The 17,878-nt window shown below is 42.3% G+C and overlaps 2 protein-coding genes across 4 annotated transcripts in view; one reads left to right on the top strand and one right to left on the bottom strand.

The window, feature by feature from the left end:
- Window positions 1-763, top strand: part of GEMIN5 (gem nuclear organelle associated protein 5) — a 31,283-nt gene extending 30,520 nt beyond the window's left edge. The window contains exon 28 of the mRNA XM_032771634.2: window positions 38-763. Within this exon, the coding sequence (XP_032627525.1) occupies window positions 38-205 (168 nt within the window). The 3' untranslated portion in view covers window positions 206-763. The remainder of the gene's footprint in view (window positions 1-37) is intronic.
- Window positions 764-2,212: 1,449 nt separating this feature from the next.
- CNOT8 (CCR4-NOT transcription complex subunit 8) lies at window positions 2,213-13,942 on the bottom strand. 3 transcript variants are annotated; one of them, XM_032771639.2, is made up of 7 exons: window positions 13,799-13,942; window positions 12,072-12,213; window positions 8,569-8,762; window positions 5,898-6,059; window positions 4,909-5,053; window positions 3,905-4,015; window positions 2,213-3,603 (listed from the first exon to the last, which is right to left on the bottom strand). In XM_032771639.2, the coding sequence occupies exons 2-7, from the start codon at window positions 12,186-12,188 to the stop codon at window positions 3,454-3,456; spliced, it is 879 nt and encodes a 292-aa protein (XP_032627530.1). In that variant the 5' UTR covers window positions 12,189-12,213; window positions 13,799-13,942; the 3' UTR covers window positions 2,213-3,453. The 3 variants fall into 3 exon arrangements, with proteins under 3 accessions (XP_032627530.1, XP_032627533.1, XP_032627531.1); XM_032771642.2 differs by lacking the exon at window positions 13,799-13,942 and adding an exon at window positions 13,258-13,317 and having other exon boundaries at window positions 3,368-3,603; XM_032771640.2 differs by lacking the exon at window positions 13,799-13,942 and adding an exon at window positions 13,051-13,135 and having other exon boundaries at window positions 3,368-3,603.
- Window positions 13,943-17,878: the final 3,936 nt, after the last annotated feature.

The following is a 17,878-nucleotide window of genomic DNA, read 5'->3' as shown; positions in this document are numbered from 1 at the left end:
TTTAAAGAGCAGATAACATCTATGGTTCTCTTTGCAGGTCTTCCCTTTCCCAGATGTGCTGGAGTGTGGCCTTGTGCTACTTCACATTGGATCCCAGTGCCCCACAGAGCTGAGTCCAGAACTGCAGCAACAGGCCTTGGACCTGGTTAGGAAATACAGCAGAGCTAAAGTTTATGAAAAAATCTGCAGGAAGTTCTTAACGTGAAGTTATATTCAAGCCTAGGCAGCCTGAGTTACCAGCAGCTGCTCCAAGCCAGGGCTGTACTGTTCTTTTTGAAGTGAAGAACTGTCTCTGGTCACCATACTTTGGAGAATGCTTTGTTCTAGAAAATGGAGTACCAAAAATCAAGTATACAGACAGACTCCCACTAACTGTCAGTTACTAATGACCCCTTACAGCTGCATAATTGATACTGTGCTTGTAAAAGTGGAAAGCTAGGGCCCTTTGCCTTTAATATATACATCTTGTATAAATTAACTTTTTTCCTAAAAATGTGGGGGGAGGGGAAATTATGCCAGAGGAGCCCTTGAATTTACATACACATTTGTAACCAAATTAGACAGCTACAGCTACAGCCACACTTTGGCAGTAAAAAGGTTGTAGTTGTTATCTAATTAAAGACCAGTAACTTGATTTAATTTTAAGCAACCTACTAAACCCAGTTTGTCTTGGGCACATGAGGTTTTGGGTTTGGTTTGGTTTGGTTTATTTTGGCGGGGGGCGTGTTTTGCTCTCTCTTTAAATAAAAGTCTTACATTTTGAGCTTTTGAATTTATTTTGAAAGGTGGGTGGGGAGAAAGAAACCTGAGGTTATTTTTGAAAGGTATTAGTATTGAGCTGACAGTCAGGTTTTATTCACATTGTACCATATGCTACTTTAGGTTCAGTTCTGTCAAACAAGAAATCTTCCTGACTAAATGAAGTCTCTTCATGTTCATCTTAGGGGAAGGTAGGAGTGGCAACCTTTTATGAATGTTTGCTGAAGAGGAAAGTAGGTTCCTCTTGTTGCTACATTGATGGTATATTTGGCTCTAACAGTAGTTCAGGCGAGATGTAAAAATCAAGGCCTTTGGTATGTGTAATCAGTAAGTGTTAGAGGTGAACTAAGTAACTGTTGACCCTTAATATTTCATGTACAACTAGCCTCAGGATTCACATAAGGCTTTGCTTGTTTTAATTGAAATGTCAGTTCTTCCCTTGAAGCCCAGACTTTTGCTGTCACAAAAAGCTGAGCAGCAGCTGCCTAAGCATGTTTTGCTGAGTAAGAGTGCAGCATGCAGGTCCAATAACCCCTGTAACTGAGTCCAGCAAGTGTTCAGAAGAATGAATTTACATACAAGGGCGAGGAAATTCAGGATGAATAAAGCTGGAGCACTTGTTTTGGTCCAGCATGTAAACTTGACTTAAAGGGAAGGTTTAATAGAGTATTAAAACTGCTTTGGCAGAGCAGAGATAGGGAGCAGTATATTCATTATGCTAAGGAAAAGATCACTTATAGACCTGGAGTCCCAAATATTGATCTGATGAACCCTTGTAGGTGGTCCATGGAGAACCAGGTAACCCTAGAATCATGGTGGTTGTGTGCAAGGCAAGATGCCTGGAAACAAGAAGAGGGTGCTATTGCTCCATAAGGAAGTACCCTTCACCCTCTGCTAAGGCAGGCATAGCTGTGCCTGGAGGAAGCTGCTGCCCTCACCATAGGACAAAGATACAAGGGAAACAGTCAGCTTCTATCGCAGACTGGCCTCACATGCAAGGCCTCAAGAGAACACACCATAAGAAAACTCTGCTCTGTTTCTCACCTCAGACTTGGGAACCAACAGCCGCCATTTGCACGTATTTAGGGCTGGAGTACAGCTACCCTCTAATCATGTGTTCATTCCCTTTTCTGAACTGTAGAACCTCCCACATTCATTACAGCCAACATAATCTGTCCCAAGATACAAACTAGGTGCCTGAAGTTGGTTAATGGGTATCCCACAACTAGCAATGTGCAGCAGGTAAAGATCCATTAATTCTTAGATGAAGCACAGTTGCATTAGTCTGTCTGGTCAGTGCTGCCATGCTCATATCCTGCTACATTTTACCTATAGAAAATTTGGAAAAGTTAATGTAGAACAGTTAGTTGCTCTCCATGAAGTACTTGGCTGCAAGTTCAATAATTGCAGTAAGTGTTAGAATTAACTAGAAAAGATCAAAACTGATAAGTGGTTTAAAAAAAAATCTTTATTTTACAAAATTAAAAACATCAATAGTATTTACACACATTTTAAATACCAGCTTATAACATTTTAATCATTGCAAAAAATCAAGAATTTTTATAAGCTTGTTAAAATGCAAAACTCAGAAATAGAGTTTTAATTTGCTCTGGGCAAAAGTTTTGGGTTTTCTTTTAAACATATTTCCAAGCTGTTCAAAAATATAGGTATGTGCTTTTAGAATATCTAATATTTAAAAAAGAATTGTGAGCCTCCCACCCTTGGGATATTCTCTATAAAAGGGAAATCCAATTGCTTTGCCAGGCTGTTAAATAACTAAAATATAAAACTAGAGCCACTTTTTCACATTTATGCACCTACTAAACTTGTTCATGCTGTAATGAAAAGGGTAAAATCTTCCACATTATCAGGTAATATCAAGTAGCTGAAGTCAACATCAATTTTGGTCCAAACTGTTACAAATCTTTTCTAGAAAAGGCAAACTTCTAGGCCATTTTAAACAACTGCAGAACAGTATATTGTATTAATCCTATGAGACGACAGATGAGTCTTACAGGTGGGACACACCTCTGTGACACAACAGTACTAAAGAAAGTGGGAAATTGTACTGAATTAGGAGCTATGAAGGTGGTTGCCTCAGCTTCAAATACACCATGTCTGACTGTTACCAAGACAGGTCTATTTCAGTGTTTTAGCTCCTGGGAAAGTCTGTTACATTATCCTGTCCCAAAACTCTGCCATGAACGAGTGGGTCATTTCTACAGAAGAATACACAAAGATAAAAACAAGCAAAGGGTGAGGGGCAGATGTCACCCTTACAGCCAACAAAAAAGTTTAAAATAAGCTTCTTAAAGCACAATCTGCAAATGCATTTGTCTCTCTGATTTCACTGGCATTTCAGAACCTCAGTTCTGCTGAACATTCTGGAGTAAAGTCTTCCTTGCAGATTCAGTATATTTTAAAAGGAAGAAAAAACACAGGTATATACATTAATTCTCTCCCTCTTGTCCTTGGTACTAAAAAGATGGCAAGTCACCAATCCTGCCATTGTTATTAACTCCCCTCTTCTAAGTTTGAACCAAAATGAGGAGCATCTTTTGTCTTCAGCAAATCTCTAGTCCTCATGCCAAATGCATACTGTTGGACGTCATTTGGATGAGAGAGACTGCTGGAAACAGTTTAGGACTACAGCTGCCACTCTGAGACCATATCTTGCCGAGTGGTACCCACTTATCACTGCTGCAAGTTGTTGATAATAGCCAAGATGCTCATCTTCTCTTGGGCTGTGTCCACATCCTCATTCTGTTTCTGTGCCACTCCTGTGCCAAGGCCATATAACCGCCCACAGTACTTTGCATCATCAATCGTGTCCTCAAAGAACAACTGTAGGGGGAAATATTTCTCCATTTTTTATAGTGACTTTGACCCCAAAGTACAGCTCTGTTTAAATGCCACCCCAGAAGTGGCTGCAATCAACAAACCCATGGGGAGGAGGGGATGGATGGAGAAAAATTTTTTGCCAACACTACCGAGTTTCACGACTGCTAGTCTAAGGCCTAAAGGGCTGACAATAAGGATCCAAAAACGAAAAGGCCAGGGAGTGCATGCAGGGGAGGGAAAGTCAGGCCATAAACTACGTCCCCCTCATCTTGCTGTTAGGAGGAGGAAAGGGACCCAGGGATACCTCTTTCATTCGGAAGAATGCCATTCCTGTGAGCAGAGAGTCTGAGCCTGCCTGATGCTGTCGTCCAATTCGTTGCAAATCCAGCTGATCTGCAACTTCTTGAAGGCCTCCCTACAATGAGAGAAAACACACTGACTTAGTAACCTGGAATTGCTCCCCTCCCAGTGCTACCACATACCATGCTTCTGCTAGACTTGAAGGTTAATGGCTGCCTTTAGAGTTAATCACAGCTGATGTGCCAGTATTGATTAAAAAAAACAAAAGAGCCTGAACTGAGTGACAAATGCTAGGTCATCTGAGCACTGGAACAGCCAGGTTCTCAGTTCAATATCATAGAAAGATATGACGATGAATAGCCCCGTAGGTGCTAAATATTAAAAAACTTTGCAAACATTAATACAACCTCAATGCAGCTGAGAAGTAGGTGCATGTTCTTCCCATTTTGCAGACAAGGGAAGTGAGGCAGAGAGAGATTAAATACTTGCCGAAAGCCACACTGTCAGAATTGGGATGAGAACTTGGGCATTCCAGTGCTCAGATGACATACCACAGGAAACAACTCCTCAGCTCTGGGGAAGGGAAAAACTTTGGGACTGAAAGTTGATGAACAGATTTCAGCTTTTAGCAGTTATCCAAGTCATGCAGTAATTCATTTAAAAGGAAAACGCTGATCCACGTCTTTTCAGAGAGAGGACAAGTATGCCCAGTCTCAGCAGGCTTCAGAAATAAATACCCTATGAATCCTGTGAACTATTTCCTAACTGATTAATCAAAAGAGCAGAGGAGGTAGAACAAATCTTTCTGTCGTACGTAAATAGTGCCATTACATGGCTACACATACCTAAAGCCAGAGGAATTACCCCTCACCACCAAATTTTAAAATACTGTACATCTGCAACCAACCCCTATTTTGGCTTATTACACACTTATGTACAGAATATTATAAACAAGGCAAATCCCAATAGGTTCTTAGTTCAACACAGTTACTGACAAGAACTAAATACCTTAAGGTTTTTGCAGCTCTTCATTAGATATTTGACATCATAGATGGATGGAAAGAAGAGGTTCAAGATATGGAAGAACTCGTGTTCCTCCTCTGGAAGCCTGGAGTCCGTCAGCAGTTTCACCATGTAGCCAAAGTCATAGCCACTGAGAGAGAATTGTGCAAAATCTGATAAGTCAGCAGCAGCCACAACCAAAAGCAATATTCTCTTCCTCACAGTGATGGCTCTCTACTGCATGTCATTCAGACCTTAACATCTAAGGGGCTTATAAAATTTTACTCACTTCCCTAAGTGGGAGCGTAGGGCTTACCTCAACCGCCTACCTCAAGGTAGGACTTCTTCCTACCACTTGCCTTGTCTACCTAGTGTAAACTTTTTCCTAGTGTAAACTTGGCCTCAGTGGCTGGAGCAATGTTTAATAGGTAAGATAAGAAGGCATAAAGCGTAGGATCCCATGCCTTTTATCCTCACCTCTAGGAGTGATACCTGGGTAACCAACAGATGAGAAGATGGCTGTGCACTTTAGTTCAAGAGCCAACCACAAGAGGGGCAATTCAGCTACACAGACTTCTTCCTCTGTCCAGTAAACTTGCACACTAATGATGCTCATAAAAGGGAGAAAGCAGCACTGTGGTAGGGTCAGAAAAACAAACCCATTAGTTTACAGTCCACATGAGTTGGGAGTTTAATAAGCTGTTCTTTAGTCTTTTATTTCAGTTTTCTGTTAATAACTCCTACTTTCAAAGGGGAAAGTTTTAAAAGTCTAGAGTTTAGGGCAAAGGAAGTTCCAACACCAGATAAGTTGGATAGGAACAGTTTGTACTTTACCTAGCTGAAAAACTGAAACTAGAGTTATAAATTCATCTTCTTAAAATCTGTGTTTTATTCCTTAAGATCAAAGATGGGAGTGATCTGACAAGATGATGATTCATTTTGCTGCTTCAATATTCTCTGATAAGCAACACACTTTCAATTCCTCTTGCACCAACCTGTGAAATGAGAGCCATTTCACATTGTCGCAGAGGACCACCCCTGAGGTCATGAGCAACTCTGCAAAGTGCAAGGTATCAATCCCTTCATCCTCATGCTTCTGGAACTGCAGCCCAGAGTTTGCAAGGAGGTCTATGGAATCCTGTGAGTACATGTCCTCCCTAAAAGAGAAAGGCAACTTTGCATTAGATGTGCTGATCTGGCAGGCTCATAGCTGAAAAGAAGAATTCTCCAAATACTTCAGTTCAAAACACTAGTACAGTGACTTACAATGGCATCACTGGACTGTTCTTTATGTCTCAGTGAACTTCATATCAATTCAGATTACAGGTAAAAGTATTCTCTAAACTGCTGGTGCTGCAACCGCAACCAACCATCTTTCTGGCTTATGCAACACCAACAATAGTGATTCTGCAATTGTAACTTGGTTATTAATCCCACTGCTGATGTCCAAGCCAGAAGAACCCACCTTTACTGTGTTGGCTGATAGTTTCTGAGCATTGTTGTCTCTGCTAGTTAGCAGAAGCAAAACAGATTATTGTCACAGAAGTGAGCAGATGTGGCTCAAATATGGTCAGCAGAGTTGTGAGAGTAAAGGCCATTCCACATCTCTGCATGTATTACTCTCCGTCATCTCCAATGCCATTTGAGAAATCAAGTTATATTTTTTCCACTCCTAATTATTGCCTTGTCATAAAACATAATTCCCAATTCTGAACCTTAGCGTCCAAAAGTGGGTGCCTGCATGAACCTCTAAGCTTAATTACCAGCTTGGATCTTATAGCGCTGCCACCAGACAGGAATTACAGTGCCTGCCTCACTCTGGTCTCCCCAAAACCTTCCCTGGGGGACCCCAAGACTCAGATGCCCTGAGTCTACAACAAAGGGAAATAACCCCCTCCCCTTGTCTCCTCTTTATTTCCTCCCCGGCTTCCCCTCCCTGGATGGCCCTGGACGATCACCCTATTTCAATTCCTTGAATTGCAAAACAGAGAGATCCAGTTTCTTTCACCCTCAGTCAGAGTCCCTGCAAAGGTAAGCTTTGCAACTCTGACACAAAGAGATTTCCCCCTCCCAGTCTTTCCCTGAGAGAGACCGTAACCCTGGCACAGAGATTCCTATCCCCCTGAGCCTCAACTAGAAAAGAAAATCCAACAAGTTTTAAAAAGAAAGCTTTATATAAAAAGAAAGAAAAAGACATAAAAATGGTCTCTGTATCAAGGTTGACAATATACAGGGTCAATTGCTTAAAAGAAAAATGAATAAACAGCCTTATCCAAAAAGATATACAATTTAAAACATTCCAGCAAACTACACACATGTAAATACAAAAACAATATAAAAACCTATTGTCTTCTACCTTTTGTACTTACACTTGGAAACAGAAGATTAGAAAAGCCTGGAGATAGAAATCACTCTCATAGCCGAGAGAGCACAGAACAGAGACACAGACAAAAGACACACACCCAAAAATTCCCTCCCTGAGCTTTGAAAAATCCGGTTTCCTGATTGGTCCTCTGGTCAGGTGTTTGGTTCCCTTTGTTAACCCTTTACAGGTAAAAGAAACATTAACCCTTAGCTATCTGTTTATGACATGCCTATTCTGTGGCTTCCCAAACAGGACCAGGAAGGGGGAGAAGGGATGCATCACACAGAGCTTGGCAGGAACAGGATTTTCTGTTTCACAAGTTAATTTTTTTTCTCATTCTGAAACAGAATGAGAACAATAATTTTGAAGTTTCCCACAAAATGAAATCTCAAAACAAATTTGTTTGGGGTCAATCAAAATGTTTCATTTGTATTGACATTTTTAATTTTAAAAATTGATATTAAAGAAATATCAAAACAAAAAGCAGATAAAAAATACAGAAACATTCCATTCCAAAAGTGACAAACCAGAACATTTTGATATTATTGAAAGGTTTTGTCTGTTTTGTTCAAAATGAAATTTTGCTGGAATTAATGCATTTCTACAAAATGTTTAGCTTTCAAAAAATTGCCATTTTCTGACAGAAAAACATTGTCACAAAATTTCCAGCCAGTTCTTCTATCATGCACACCCACCTTTTCTTTATGGCTAGATGTGAAAGGGTGCTGAAACTTATTTCTGCTGTTACATAGAGTCATGATATGGAAAAGATTGAGAATCATTGCCCTGTTCTATTTGACAAGAATAGTGCTGCTGGACAGCTAATGGAATTTGGTTAATATTCTTGGCTTAGGTCATAGCTTGTACTCCAGCACAGCTCTAGGAAAAGGCATAGATTTTAAGTGTTGCAGAACCAGAAGAGAGCAGATCTGTTATTTCTGGACAACAGAGATGGAGTTTACAGAAAATCATAACCTGGAAGAGTCTTTCAGGTTCCAAAAAGCAAATGTAAGGTACCTCCAGGTTTGGAATTAAACTATTTGGTACTGTCAAGCAAACAGCAACATGTTACGAAGCTCAGATCAAGAGCAATATTTTAACTAGACTTTGACTTTGAGTATTACAACATCTTTCATGGTGTCAGAAAGGCTCACAACTTAGTCCTTTTGTGCTGAGATCTGAATTTTCCTGGTGCAGCCTCAATTGCTGGCAATGGACACGCTGAAACATGCTGTCACCAGGTAGAAGTATAATGGGAAGAGTGGGGAGTTATGGATTGTTCTCTGACTCAGAAGACTTACGTAAGGTTGAATTTGAAGTTAAACTGCCAGGTGTTGATCCCAGAAGGATATTCCCCCTTCTCATTCGTGAAAGTTAGGCCCAGCTGGATGATTTTCAGAAGATCAACATTACACCGAAGAAGTTGATACTGATAATCTATGGAGCTGCGGAATTCACCAATTGGCCTTACTACGACTCCTGGAAACTCTGTATCCTAGGAAGGGAGCATGAAAAGTTAAACCTTGCTATAGCAGCAAGTTGCACATTCAGTCTGACACTAGCAGCTCTCAATGCTAAACTTCCCACCCTTTATATATATATGTACAAAATTACAGTATTTGCTTTATCAGCTTTTTCTCAATGCTGTTTACTACATAACCTTAAACCACTATACAGCAACCAGGAAATCCATACTTGGCCCCCTTAGCAATACAGGTGCAGTACAGTGGGCAGAAAGGAATACTAATACATAAGATCTTATAATATTTAGAATCAAAATGTAAATTCAGACAGAAGGAGGAAGTAAGGTAAAGAAAACTTCCCCATAATTAAATTACCCTGAACTTAGAGCGATAGCTCCACATAAGAAATTTTGCCTACTCTTAATTTGTAAAAGCAGGTAAATCTTACTACATTAAACAAAGGTTAAACATTTGTACGAGGGAGGTAAAGAATACTTGAGCTGAACAGCTTTTACAGCACACTTTAGAGATCCTAGGGGAGAAATATGCACACACAGCCCATCAACACTAACATACTGAAGAACAGGGTCCTTAATCTATTCTGGGCATGCATACTCAAAGCGATATTACAGATCACATGATCCAAGTATTCCCATAACTCCTGTATTACCAAAATGGGATATTTTTCATTGACTGTATACTCCCATATTAAAATATGGGGGATGGATGATGTAGCTGATAAATCACAGGATGCCCACAGCTAAATTGTTCAAGCATTTAATCTCAGAATTTTACAGGCATTCCTGTCCATAACAAAACTTTCGGTATGGAATGGTAACACTGGGCCAAAGAGTACAATACATTGACTTGATGCAACAATCACTCCATGTTTCTGTTTCCCAATCTGTCTGATTAATAATAAGCAAAATCACATGTGTGGGGGGAGAGGGAGTCAGGAAGCCGGGAGATAAATTCAGGAAGCAAACACTCAATAGGTTTACACTCATTTCCTACTGAAGCATTTTTCTTTTCTTTGCTATGTTTTTGAAACCAGCACCACACACCGCATACACTATACTCCTACTGATTTAAACATTTGTAAAGAAAAAGTACAAAAAATTAAATACCCCTCTCTGAATGGTTTTGGTGCTTCTCAGGGAGAGTTGCCGTTTTACTTTTATTTCCCAGCCGGAAGGCTAGTCTGCTCACAGTTTTAAAGTCAAATCCCCCAATTATATTTAATAACTAGAACACCTGATGGACAATTCATACCCTTTGAACAACTAGAATAAAACTGGATTAAGCGAACAAAAAGTTTAGAGAATGCTAAGAGAAACTGCAATTTTAGATAATTTCTATTTCATCCACAGGCCTTCGTTTAAAAAAAAAAACAAAACAAAACAAACTTCCGTGGTGATACAGTTTGTTAGCTCCTGCTACTATTCGCTTATCAACGGTTCCCTTTCTTTTAGTTTATAATGTTGCTGCATATATCTAGAGAAATTTTTTTCTCCTCCTGGAATAAATCCTTTATCTCCCCAATATCTACTAAAACCTATTTTATATCTGATGACCACATGTTGTCCTAAAACACTTTAAAAATCAGTACAGTGGTTATTTCTTGTGTGATCTCCCATGTTGTGGCAGATCATCCTTGCTTCTGGGAGACACTACTACTAGACAACACCCCAGGTGCCCTAAACTGATAAACTTCTGCATGAACAAAATGTAAAGAAAGAGGGACATTTAATAATGGAGAAAATATATAATATATGAAAAACAAACAGTTTATCTGGCCAGTAATGTTTGTGTGTTCTCTACTATTATTTCAGATTTGTGGGGTAAATTCCACCCACAGATATGGTCATGCATCTTCTATAGTCTAATTCAGGGGTCGGCAACCTTTTAGAAGTGGTGTGCGGAGTGTTCATTTATTCACTCTGATTTAAGGTTTTGCGTGCCAGTAATACATTTTAACGTTTTTAGAAGGTCTCTTTCTCTAGTCTATAACATATAACTAAATTATTGTCATATGTAAAGTAAATAAAAATGTTTAAGAAGCTTCATTTAAAATTAAATTAAAATGCAGAGCTCCCCGGACCAGTGGCCAGGACCCGGGCAGCGTGAGTGCCACCGAAAATCAGCTCGCATGCTGAAGGTTGCCTACCCCGGTCTAATTTAATGGGAAATGCAAGTGTATACAAGAATTCAACCGTAGGTATTCGACAGTCTCTTCCACAGCCCAGCATCTCCTTTCTCCCTGACTATGTCAATCATGCATGTGAGACACCAGTTTGGCCATGGAATTGTCGTGTAACAAATTCTACTTAAATTTCAACTTTGAAACTCAAAAAGGAAGAGGTTATAGATGGGAAAGGAGGTAGCTCCTGCTTCAACACCTTTACAATCCATCCAGAGGTATGTGCATTTCAGTGATGATGGAACTGATTCATATTTACACACTTGCATAGTGGGTGCCATTAAAAATTGTCTCTTTTCTGTACCACAGTATATACAGCGCTCTCTACCTTCAAAAGGCAAATATGGCTATTGATGGTAAGTGTGCATTCATAAAGGAATTTGGATACCTTGGGGTTTAGAGATGCTAAGTGAAGATAAAAGAGTTTGGGTTTTTTTTGTAAATACTGTAACTATGACATATATCATGAAGTAAAACATACAGATTTATGGGTTGTTTTTTTAAGGTCTGAAAATTCCCCCTACAAAACTCCCCTCCTGAAACTGTTTCTCAACAAGATTCTTGGACCTTTTAAACAAATTTATCTGAATAAGTCAACATAAGATTCGAACCCAAATCATGTTCTTTCCTAAAAGGGGGCAGTACCTGGCCATTATAAAAGGCAACCAATCCTATTAGCTAACAAGTTGTGACTTGTGTGCCTGTTGCCATATATCAGCATGAAGCCAATATGAACTAACCATTCAAAAGAAAAATATGCTAGCTGCATTAAACAGCTTATAACCAACTAGGCATCTTAATTATTTTTAAACTCTATTATATGAACAAAATACCACATTCCTACTTGTTAAGCATTAACAGATCTCAGCTGCTCAACGTGGCCTCAAGCCTCACTGTATACTTGTGTGATTTCACAAAGAATCTACATAAACGCTAAGCAAGATATTGGAGGAAGACCATATATTAAAAAAATCAAGTAACATTTTAAATGCCAAGCAGCTTTCCAACTGTTCCCCCAATTACTATTCAGTTTAAATTTACCTTAGAATACACTTATATTTACATACAAACAATAAAGTTACCCCCATTGAAATTCCTCAGTTTAGTCAGGTAGGTGATCATTGAAGTACAGCATATTTACCATTGCGATGTAGCTGTAGCTGAGAACTATTTCTCGAATTTTCCTCATTTCTTCTTCCAGATTGTTTGCCCATACTTCACAGATAACCTGACTGTTCTCCACAATTGCTGCTGGCATCTTGCCAGAATTGGAGTAGAAACACCTGATGTCAAAGTTGGATGGTAAGTAGGATAGTGTAGAACCGCAAGCTGCGTAATCTATTCTGCACAGTGCAGTAAGCACACACAAACGCGTTACTTTATATTAATACATCTCAACAAATCAGATCACAATGACAGACAGTAAGTTAGAATGGCATGTTCTTAGTTTGGGGTATCAGCTTCAACTGGCATATCTGAGTTATTAAACTAAATTCTTTCCTGATTTTAGAATATTCTTGCAATAATCAGTAAGAGAAAAAAGCAAAACCTGTTTTAAATTGGCAGAAGATATCCAGGACTACTAAATCCAATTGATACAATCCAGTGTCTCTCCTTTTTTAGGTCTGCACTCCAAGTATAAGGCCTATTTCTACAAGCCTAAAGGGAATTAATACCTTAATTTTGTACAGCTTTTGCAACAGTGTTGTTCTGTTAGGGTTAGAAAGTAAGCGTAAATAGCTCCCTACTACACTGTTATTGAAAGATGTGTGCTGCTCTCTGTTTCAATCCCCCAAGGCCTGTTCTACAAAGATTTTGTAGAAGTTGAACTATTCCAGTAAGGAGTGAGCTTTTATGCTGATACAGTTACATCAGTATAACCTCTAGTGTGGACAGTTACAACAGTAAAAATTATTCTGATACACTTATGGGACTAAACAGATTAGTATAACGGCACTCATTAGGGGATTGTGCTGATAGTTAAAGCAGTATGAAAACCACGTGTAGACAAGCACTAAGATTATAGCAAGTTACAACATGCAGGGCATTTGGGGTTATTTACAGAAGCTGCAGTGAAACTAAAACTTCATGAAAACACCTGCTGATCAATATTGTTTTACCTGCCAAGGAATTAAACTTTTGTTAAATTTAATATTATCAATGTAGGTCTTTTGGGTCTTGCCAACTCTAGTTTTCCCAGAATTTCCTTACTGCCATGACAGAGAGAAGAGGAAACATACCACCCTTGGCTTTTTGGCAGCCTATAAGAAAGAAGATACTATCTGTGCCTCGTTATTAGTGGGCAGGTCTCCAGGTAAATGGCATACCTGTTCGCAGCCTCAGCCAAGCCTCCCAGGATTTGTGGGCAGCTCAGGAATGGGGTACACAGCCAAAGGGGAAGTTTGCACTGGAAGCAACAGCTGCACTCTGCCGCCAGTCAGAAGCGCTATGTTTACTGTCTCGAGCCTACTGTTCCCAAGAAAGAGGGCACACAGGTGATCTGGGACAAGGCCTCCACCAAATTATCTAGCAGGAGACTGTCTCATGAAGGGACCTATAAACCCCCTTTTAGAAGAGAGGCTACGTCAGGCCACAGGAGGGCAGCCCTGGGCAGTCACATGCCCCCAAGAACCGTCCACGATCTTTCCAACAGAGGACGGGACATTTCTCACAACGGAAATGAAAAGGCACAAAAACAACCCACAGGCGCCTTTCCCCAGCTAATGTCACCCCCCTGGCAGCACCCATCGCTAGCCATGGGGGGCAATGGCTGGGGGGCTCTGCTCCCCATTGCAGCCTTTCCTACCCCCTCCCTTTCACCCGCCCAGCCCCCCAGGGGGCGTCTCACGGGGCCTCCCCCCACGGCACCTGCTCTCTCCGCCAGGGCCCTCTCCTCACAGGCGCACAGACAGAGAGCGCGGGCTGGGCCCTGGGCCGCCACTTCCCGCCGGCCGCTCTAGCCTCTCACTCCGCCTATGCTCGTCTGCTCTTCCCCACGGGCAGGCGGACCTCGCCTGCGCAGCTACACCAGCGCCAAGCCGCGTCAGAACTTCTCGCGAGAGTTGAGGCTACGGGGGGGGGGCGCGAGGAAGGAGGCACGCCGCCCAACTGCCCCTGCGCACCGCTCGTTCCAACGGCGCGAGCTTCGTAAAGCGATTGGTAGGGCGGCAATAGGCTGCCCGAGTGCGCGTGCGCAAGGGCGTGACGGACAGCGGAGTGTCTTGTTCGAAGTGCGCATGCGCAAGGGGGGAAAGGCAACTCCAACTTCCGGTAGCCGCTCTCTTTGGTGGGCCTGGTATCAGGGCTCGCGCTCGGCGCTCCTGCCAGCGGGGTGGGCGGGCTCTTGCCCTAGGCTCGGGGGGGAGCGGCGCCAAACGCTTTGGGGGGTTCACAGGGGGCTCCGGGCCGGCCTGGGGGAGGCCACGCGGCCCGACCCGGATCGCAGGGCCGCTCCCAGCTGGGGCCTTGGGTGACAGGCCCCGGAGCCCCACACAGAACCTAGGCCTGGCCACATTGTGTCAGACCAGAGGCCCCTCACCTGGGGTGGCCAGACAGCGTGTGTGTAAAATCAGGACGGGGTGGGGGGTAATGGGAGCCTGTGTAAGAAAAAGACCCAAAATGTCTGTAAAATCGGGACGTCTGGTCACCCTCTTCTCGCCCAGTATCCTGTCCTCACAGCGGCCAGTGTCTGGTGCCCCAGAGGGGATGAGCAGAGCAGGGAATCATCAAGTGATCCATCCCCTGTCGCCCATTCCCAGCTTCTAGCAAACGGAGGCTACAGGCACCATCCCTGCCCATCCTGGCTAATAGCCCTTGATGGACCTATTCTCCATGAACTTACCTAGTTCTTTTTTGAACCCTGTTATAGTCTTGGCCTTCACAACATCCTCTGGCAAGGAGTTCCACAGGTTGACTGTGTTATGTGAAAAAATACTTCCTTTTGTTTGTTTTAAACCTGTTGCCTATTAATTTCATTTGGTGACCCTAGTTCTTGTGTTATGAGGAGTAAATAGCACGTCCTTATTTACTTGCTCCACACCTGTCATGATTTTATAGACCTCTATCATATCCCCTCTTAGTCATCTCTTTTCCAAGCCGAAAAGTCCCAGTCTAATTAATCTCTCATAGGGCAGCCATTCCATACCCCTAATCATTTTTGTTGCCCTTTTCTGAACGTTTTCCAATTCCACTATATCTTTTTTTGAGATGGGGCGACCACATCTGCACACAGTATTCAAGATATGGGCGTACCATGGATTTATAAAGAGGCAATATGATATTTTCTGTCTTATCTATCCATTTCCTAATGACTCGCAGCTTTCTGTTAGCTCCCCACTGGGACCCTGGAGGTGACAGGACCCAGTTCTCCCCTTCCTACGGATGTTAGCTGGGGCCTTTAGGGCAATGGCCCCATGTAAGGGTACTCACACTATGCTCCCAGCTTGCAGCCATCATCTCTACCTCTCAAGCACAGACCCATGTCACTTTCCTTCCTGACAGGTTGTCCAGGCTATGCAGTGCCCTGTCTACACTGAATTCCCAAGCAAGCCAGGGGATATCTACAGGAAAAAACCCTTGCGGGTAGCAAGTCTCAGGAGCCAAAGTCAACTCACATGGGCTTATGCCAAAAAGTCCCTGTAGATGTTCCTCTAAGCAAGTACTTTTATTCTTAAAGTGAAAAGTATCACACTGAAATAAGAATCTGCACACATGGTAAGTAGCTTATCAGAGATCACCTGCCCTTCCCCAGTCAGGCAGGTGATCAGTCTTTCAAACCTCACCAAGGGGATTTTCTGTGGTCACAAGTGTATAACAGCTTTTAACTCAGAACAAGCACTGCCGTGAATCTATGAGTCACACCTTTATACAGTTTAGGCCTCTGATCTTGTCCTCATGAAACAGGTGAACAGCAGACAAAAGTCCCCTCCTACGGGGGTGCAGCTTCAAAAGTTGGGGTCCAGAGCTGCGTAATTTTCATTCATCTCCTCCCAAATTCAATCTTGTCTGGTCCATTATTTTAAGAGAGTCCTTGGAAGCTCATAATACTCCCCAGGGTTTACGTTAATCATGTCTCCCTCTTAAGGAAGTTACATACAATCCCATCATAATATACAAACATTTGCATTTTTAATACAATGATCTCATAAGCTATGTAAACTTAATTCAATAAGGTTTGTCCAGGATTTTTCTATATATGTCTCAGAAACAACAGGACCTGGTGGGCTTTGCCCCATCCCCTTAGGAGCTAGATCTATGGTGGCCCATCTGGATCTAAGCACAACCAACAGCTACAGCGGACCCCAGTCTGATCAGGGTATTTCTATCTGTGCCAGGGTTCCTTGGAGCCTACAGGCCCAGTCCCAAGCCTGTTATGGTTCATCAAAACATCACTAACACATTCATCTCCAGTAGATCCAGCTGCCAAAGCATAATTCCTGTCCGAGAGGACAGTGCTCTCCATTTTGCCTCTGGTTTTGCTGCTCTAAATTGGATTACGCTTGAGTCTGTCTCCAAGGGAGATACCTGCCTATCTGCATCTGGCTTTACTGAAGGCGCAGAGGCCCTTGGATCCATGGGTCCCACCGTTGTTACAAAACATGACAGCAGCTGCTGTTCTCTTCCCACAATTCAGGGTTCTTTCCTCCCACTGAATCTCAGATCGGTGCCTTACTTGGACAAGTTTCCTTTCATGTCAGTTTTATTTCAATATCCCAGTCCTAACATTGATCCCTTCACACAGACAGCTTTTCAAGCACTATGAAAGTCATTTAACTATCACCTTCCAGCAAGTGACCTCTTTCATGTCAGCATATTCTCATGGTGTCTATCTCGAGCAAAGGAATGGAGCTTTTGTAACTCAGTATTTACTGAACTTAATCTTTGAGGTTGTTAGGAATTCAAAGTTTATCTTCCAGATTAGTTGTTTTTCGTTCTCTTTTTGTTTTCTCAGCTGCAGCATATTGCCCTTGATTTGCATGAGTTAGACATTACATGCATTACATGTACTCCTGGGGGAATTCTGTGCCAAAAAACTAAAAATTCTGCACATGATATTTTAAAATTCTGCATATTTTATTTGTCAAAATAACACAATATGATCACACCAGTTTCAATTATTTTGGTAATTTATTTCAAAATACCTGTCAGCAAGTATGTCTGTAACAATACAGACAAAAAAAAAGATTCAGAAAATGTTTTTTTGACAAATAGATTCCTTATTAGGCATATTAATACAGAACTTTGAGTAATACTTCATTTGAACTACAATACAGAACTGTTTTTCCTGCACCCGTCAGAAGCAGTGCAAAGGCTTGGGAGAGTCAGGAGGACTGAGGGAGAGGGAAGTAATTGCTGAGAAGGAGCCTGGGTGTGGGTGAGAGAAGTGTGGAACAGGGTTTTTTGGGGTGGGAGTTTGTTAGGGAGTTGGGGAGCCTTCCCCCATGCTGACCCTGGCTGACCCCTAGCCTCTCCCATTCAATCAGGCACATCTGCCCCTGTTCCTATGTGTCCCTGTATCCCCCCCCATCCCTATGTGTTTCCATACCCCCACTCTGCCACCCCCTCCCCCATGTATCCCTGCACCCCCACTTAGTCATCCCCTACCCCCAGCCCCTAAGTGGCGCTGCACCCCTTTCTCCCATTCAGCCATCACCCCAGTCTGTCCCCCCACTAGCTCTTTTGAACCCGTCTATGTGACCCCTTTCCACCAGTCCTGTGTGCCCTGTTCTGTCTGTTCCTCAACCCCCCTTCTCACCTCCCCCAATCCTGTGCCTCCTCATCTGGTCCCATGGGCAAGGTGCTGTGAAGAACGCAGGCTCTCCTCCCTATCCATGGTTGGCTGCTTTGACCCATGACCTGGCTGTCTTCTGTTCTGGCACCACAGCAGTCCCTGGTGGGCAAAAGGCATAACTGCAGCACCTGTCCTGCAGAATGTATTTTCTGTGGAGA

This window comes from Chelonoidis abingdonii, chromosome 7, assembly GCF_003597395.2.
Source record: "Chelonoidis abingdonii isolate Lonesome George chromosome 7, CheloAbing_2.0, whole genome shotgun sequence".
In the NCBI taxonomy this organism is placed as follows: domain Eukaryota; kingdom Metazoa; phylum Chordata; order Testudines; family Testudinidae; genus Chelonoidis; species Chelonoidis abingdonii.
This window is presented reverse-complemented; position numbering and strand designations above follow the sequence as displayed.

What these genes read in the sequence shown, in the direction of transcription:
- CNOT8 (XM_032771639.2), bottom strand. Translation starts at nt 12,188, where the DNA reads ATGCCAGCAGCAATTGTGGAGAACAGTCAGGTTATCTGTGAAGTATGG. An exon ending in AACTTCAAATTCAACCTTAC is followed by an intron (nt 6,060 to 8,568) that starts GTAAGTCTTCTG and finishes TTTCTCTTTTAG; the next exon opens with GGAGGACATGTACTCACAGG. An exon ending in CATTCTTCCGAATGAAAGAG is followed by an intron (nt 3,604 to 3,904) that starts GTATCCCTGGGT and finishes TTCCCCCTACAG; the next exon opens with TTGTTCTTTGAGGACACGAT.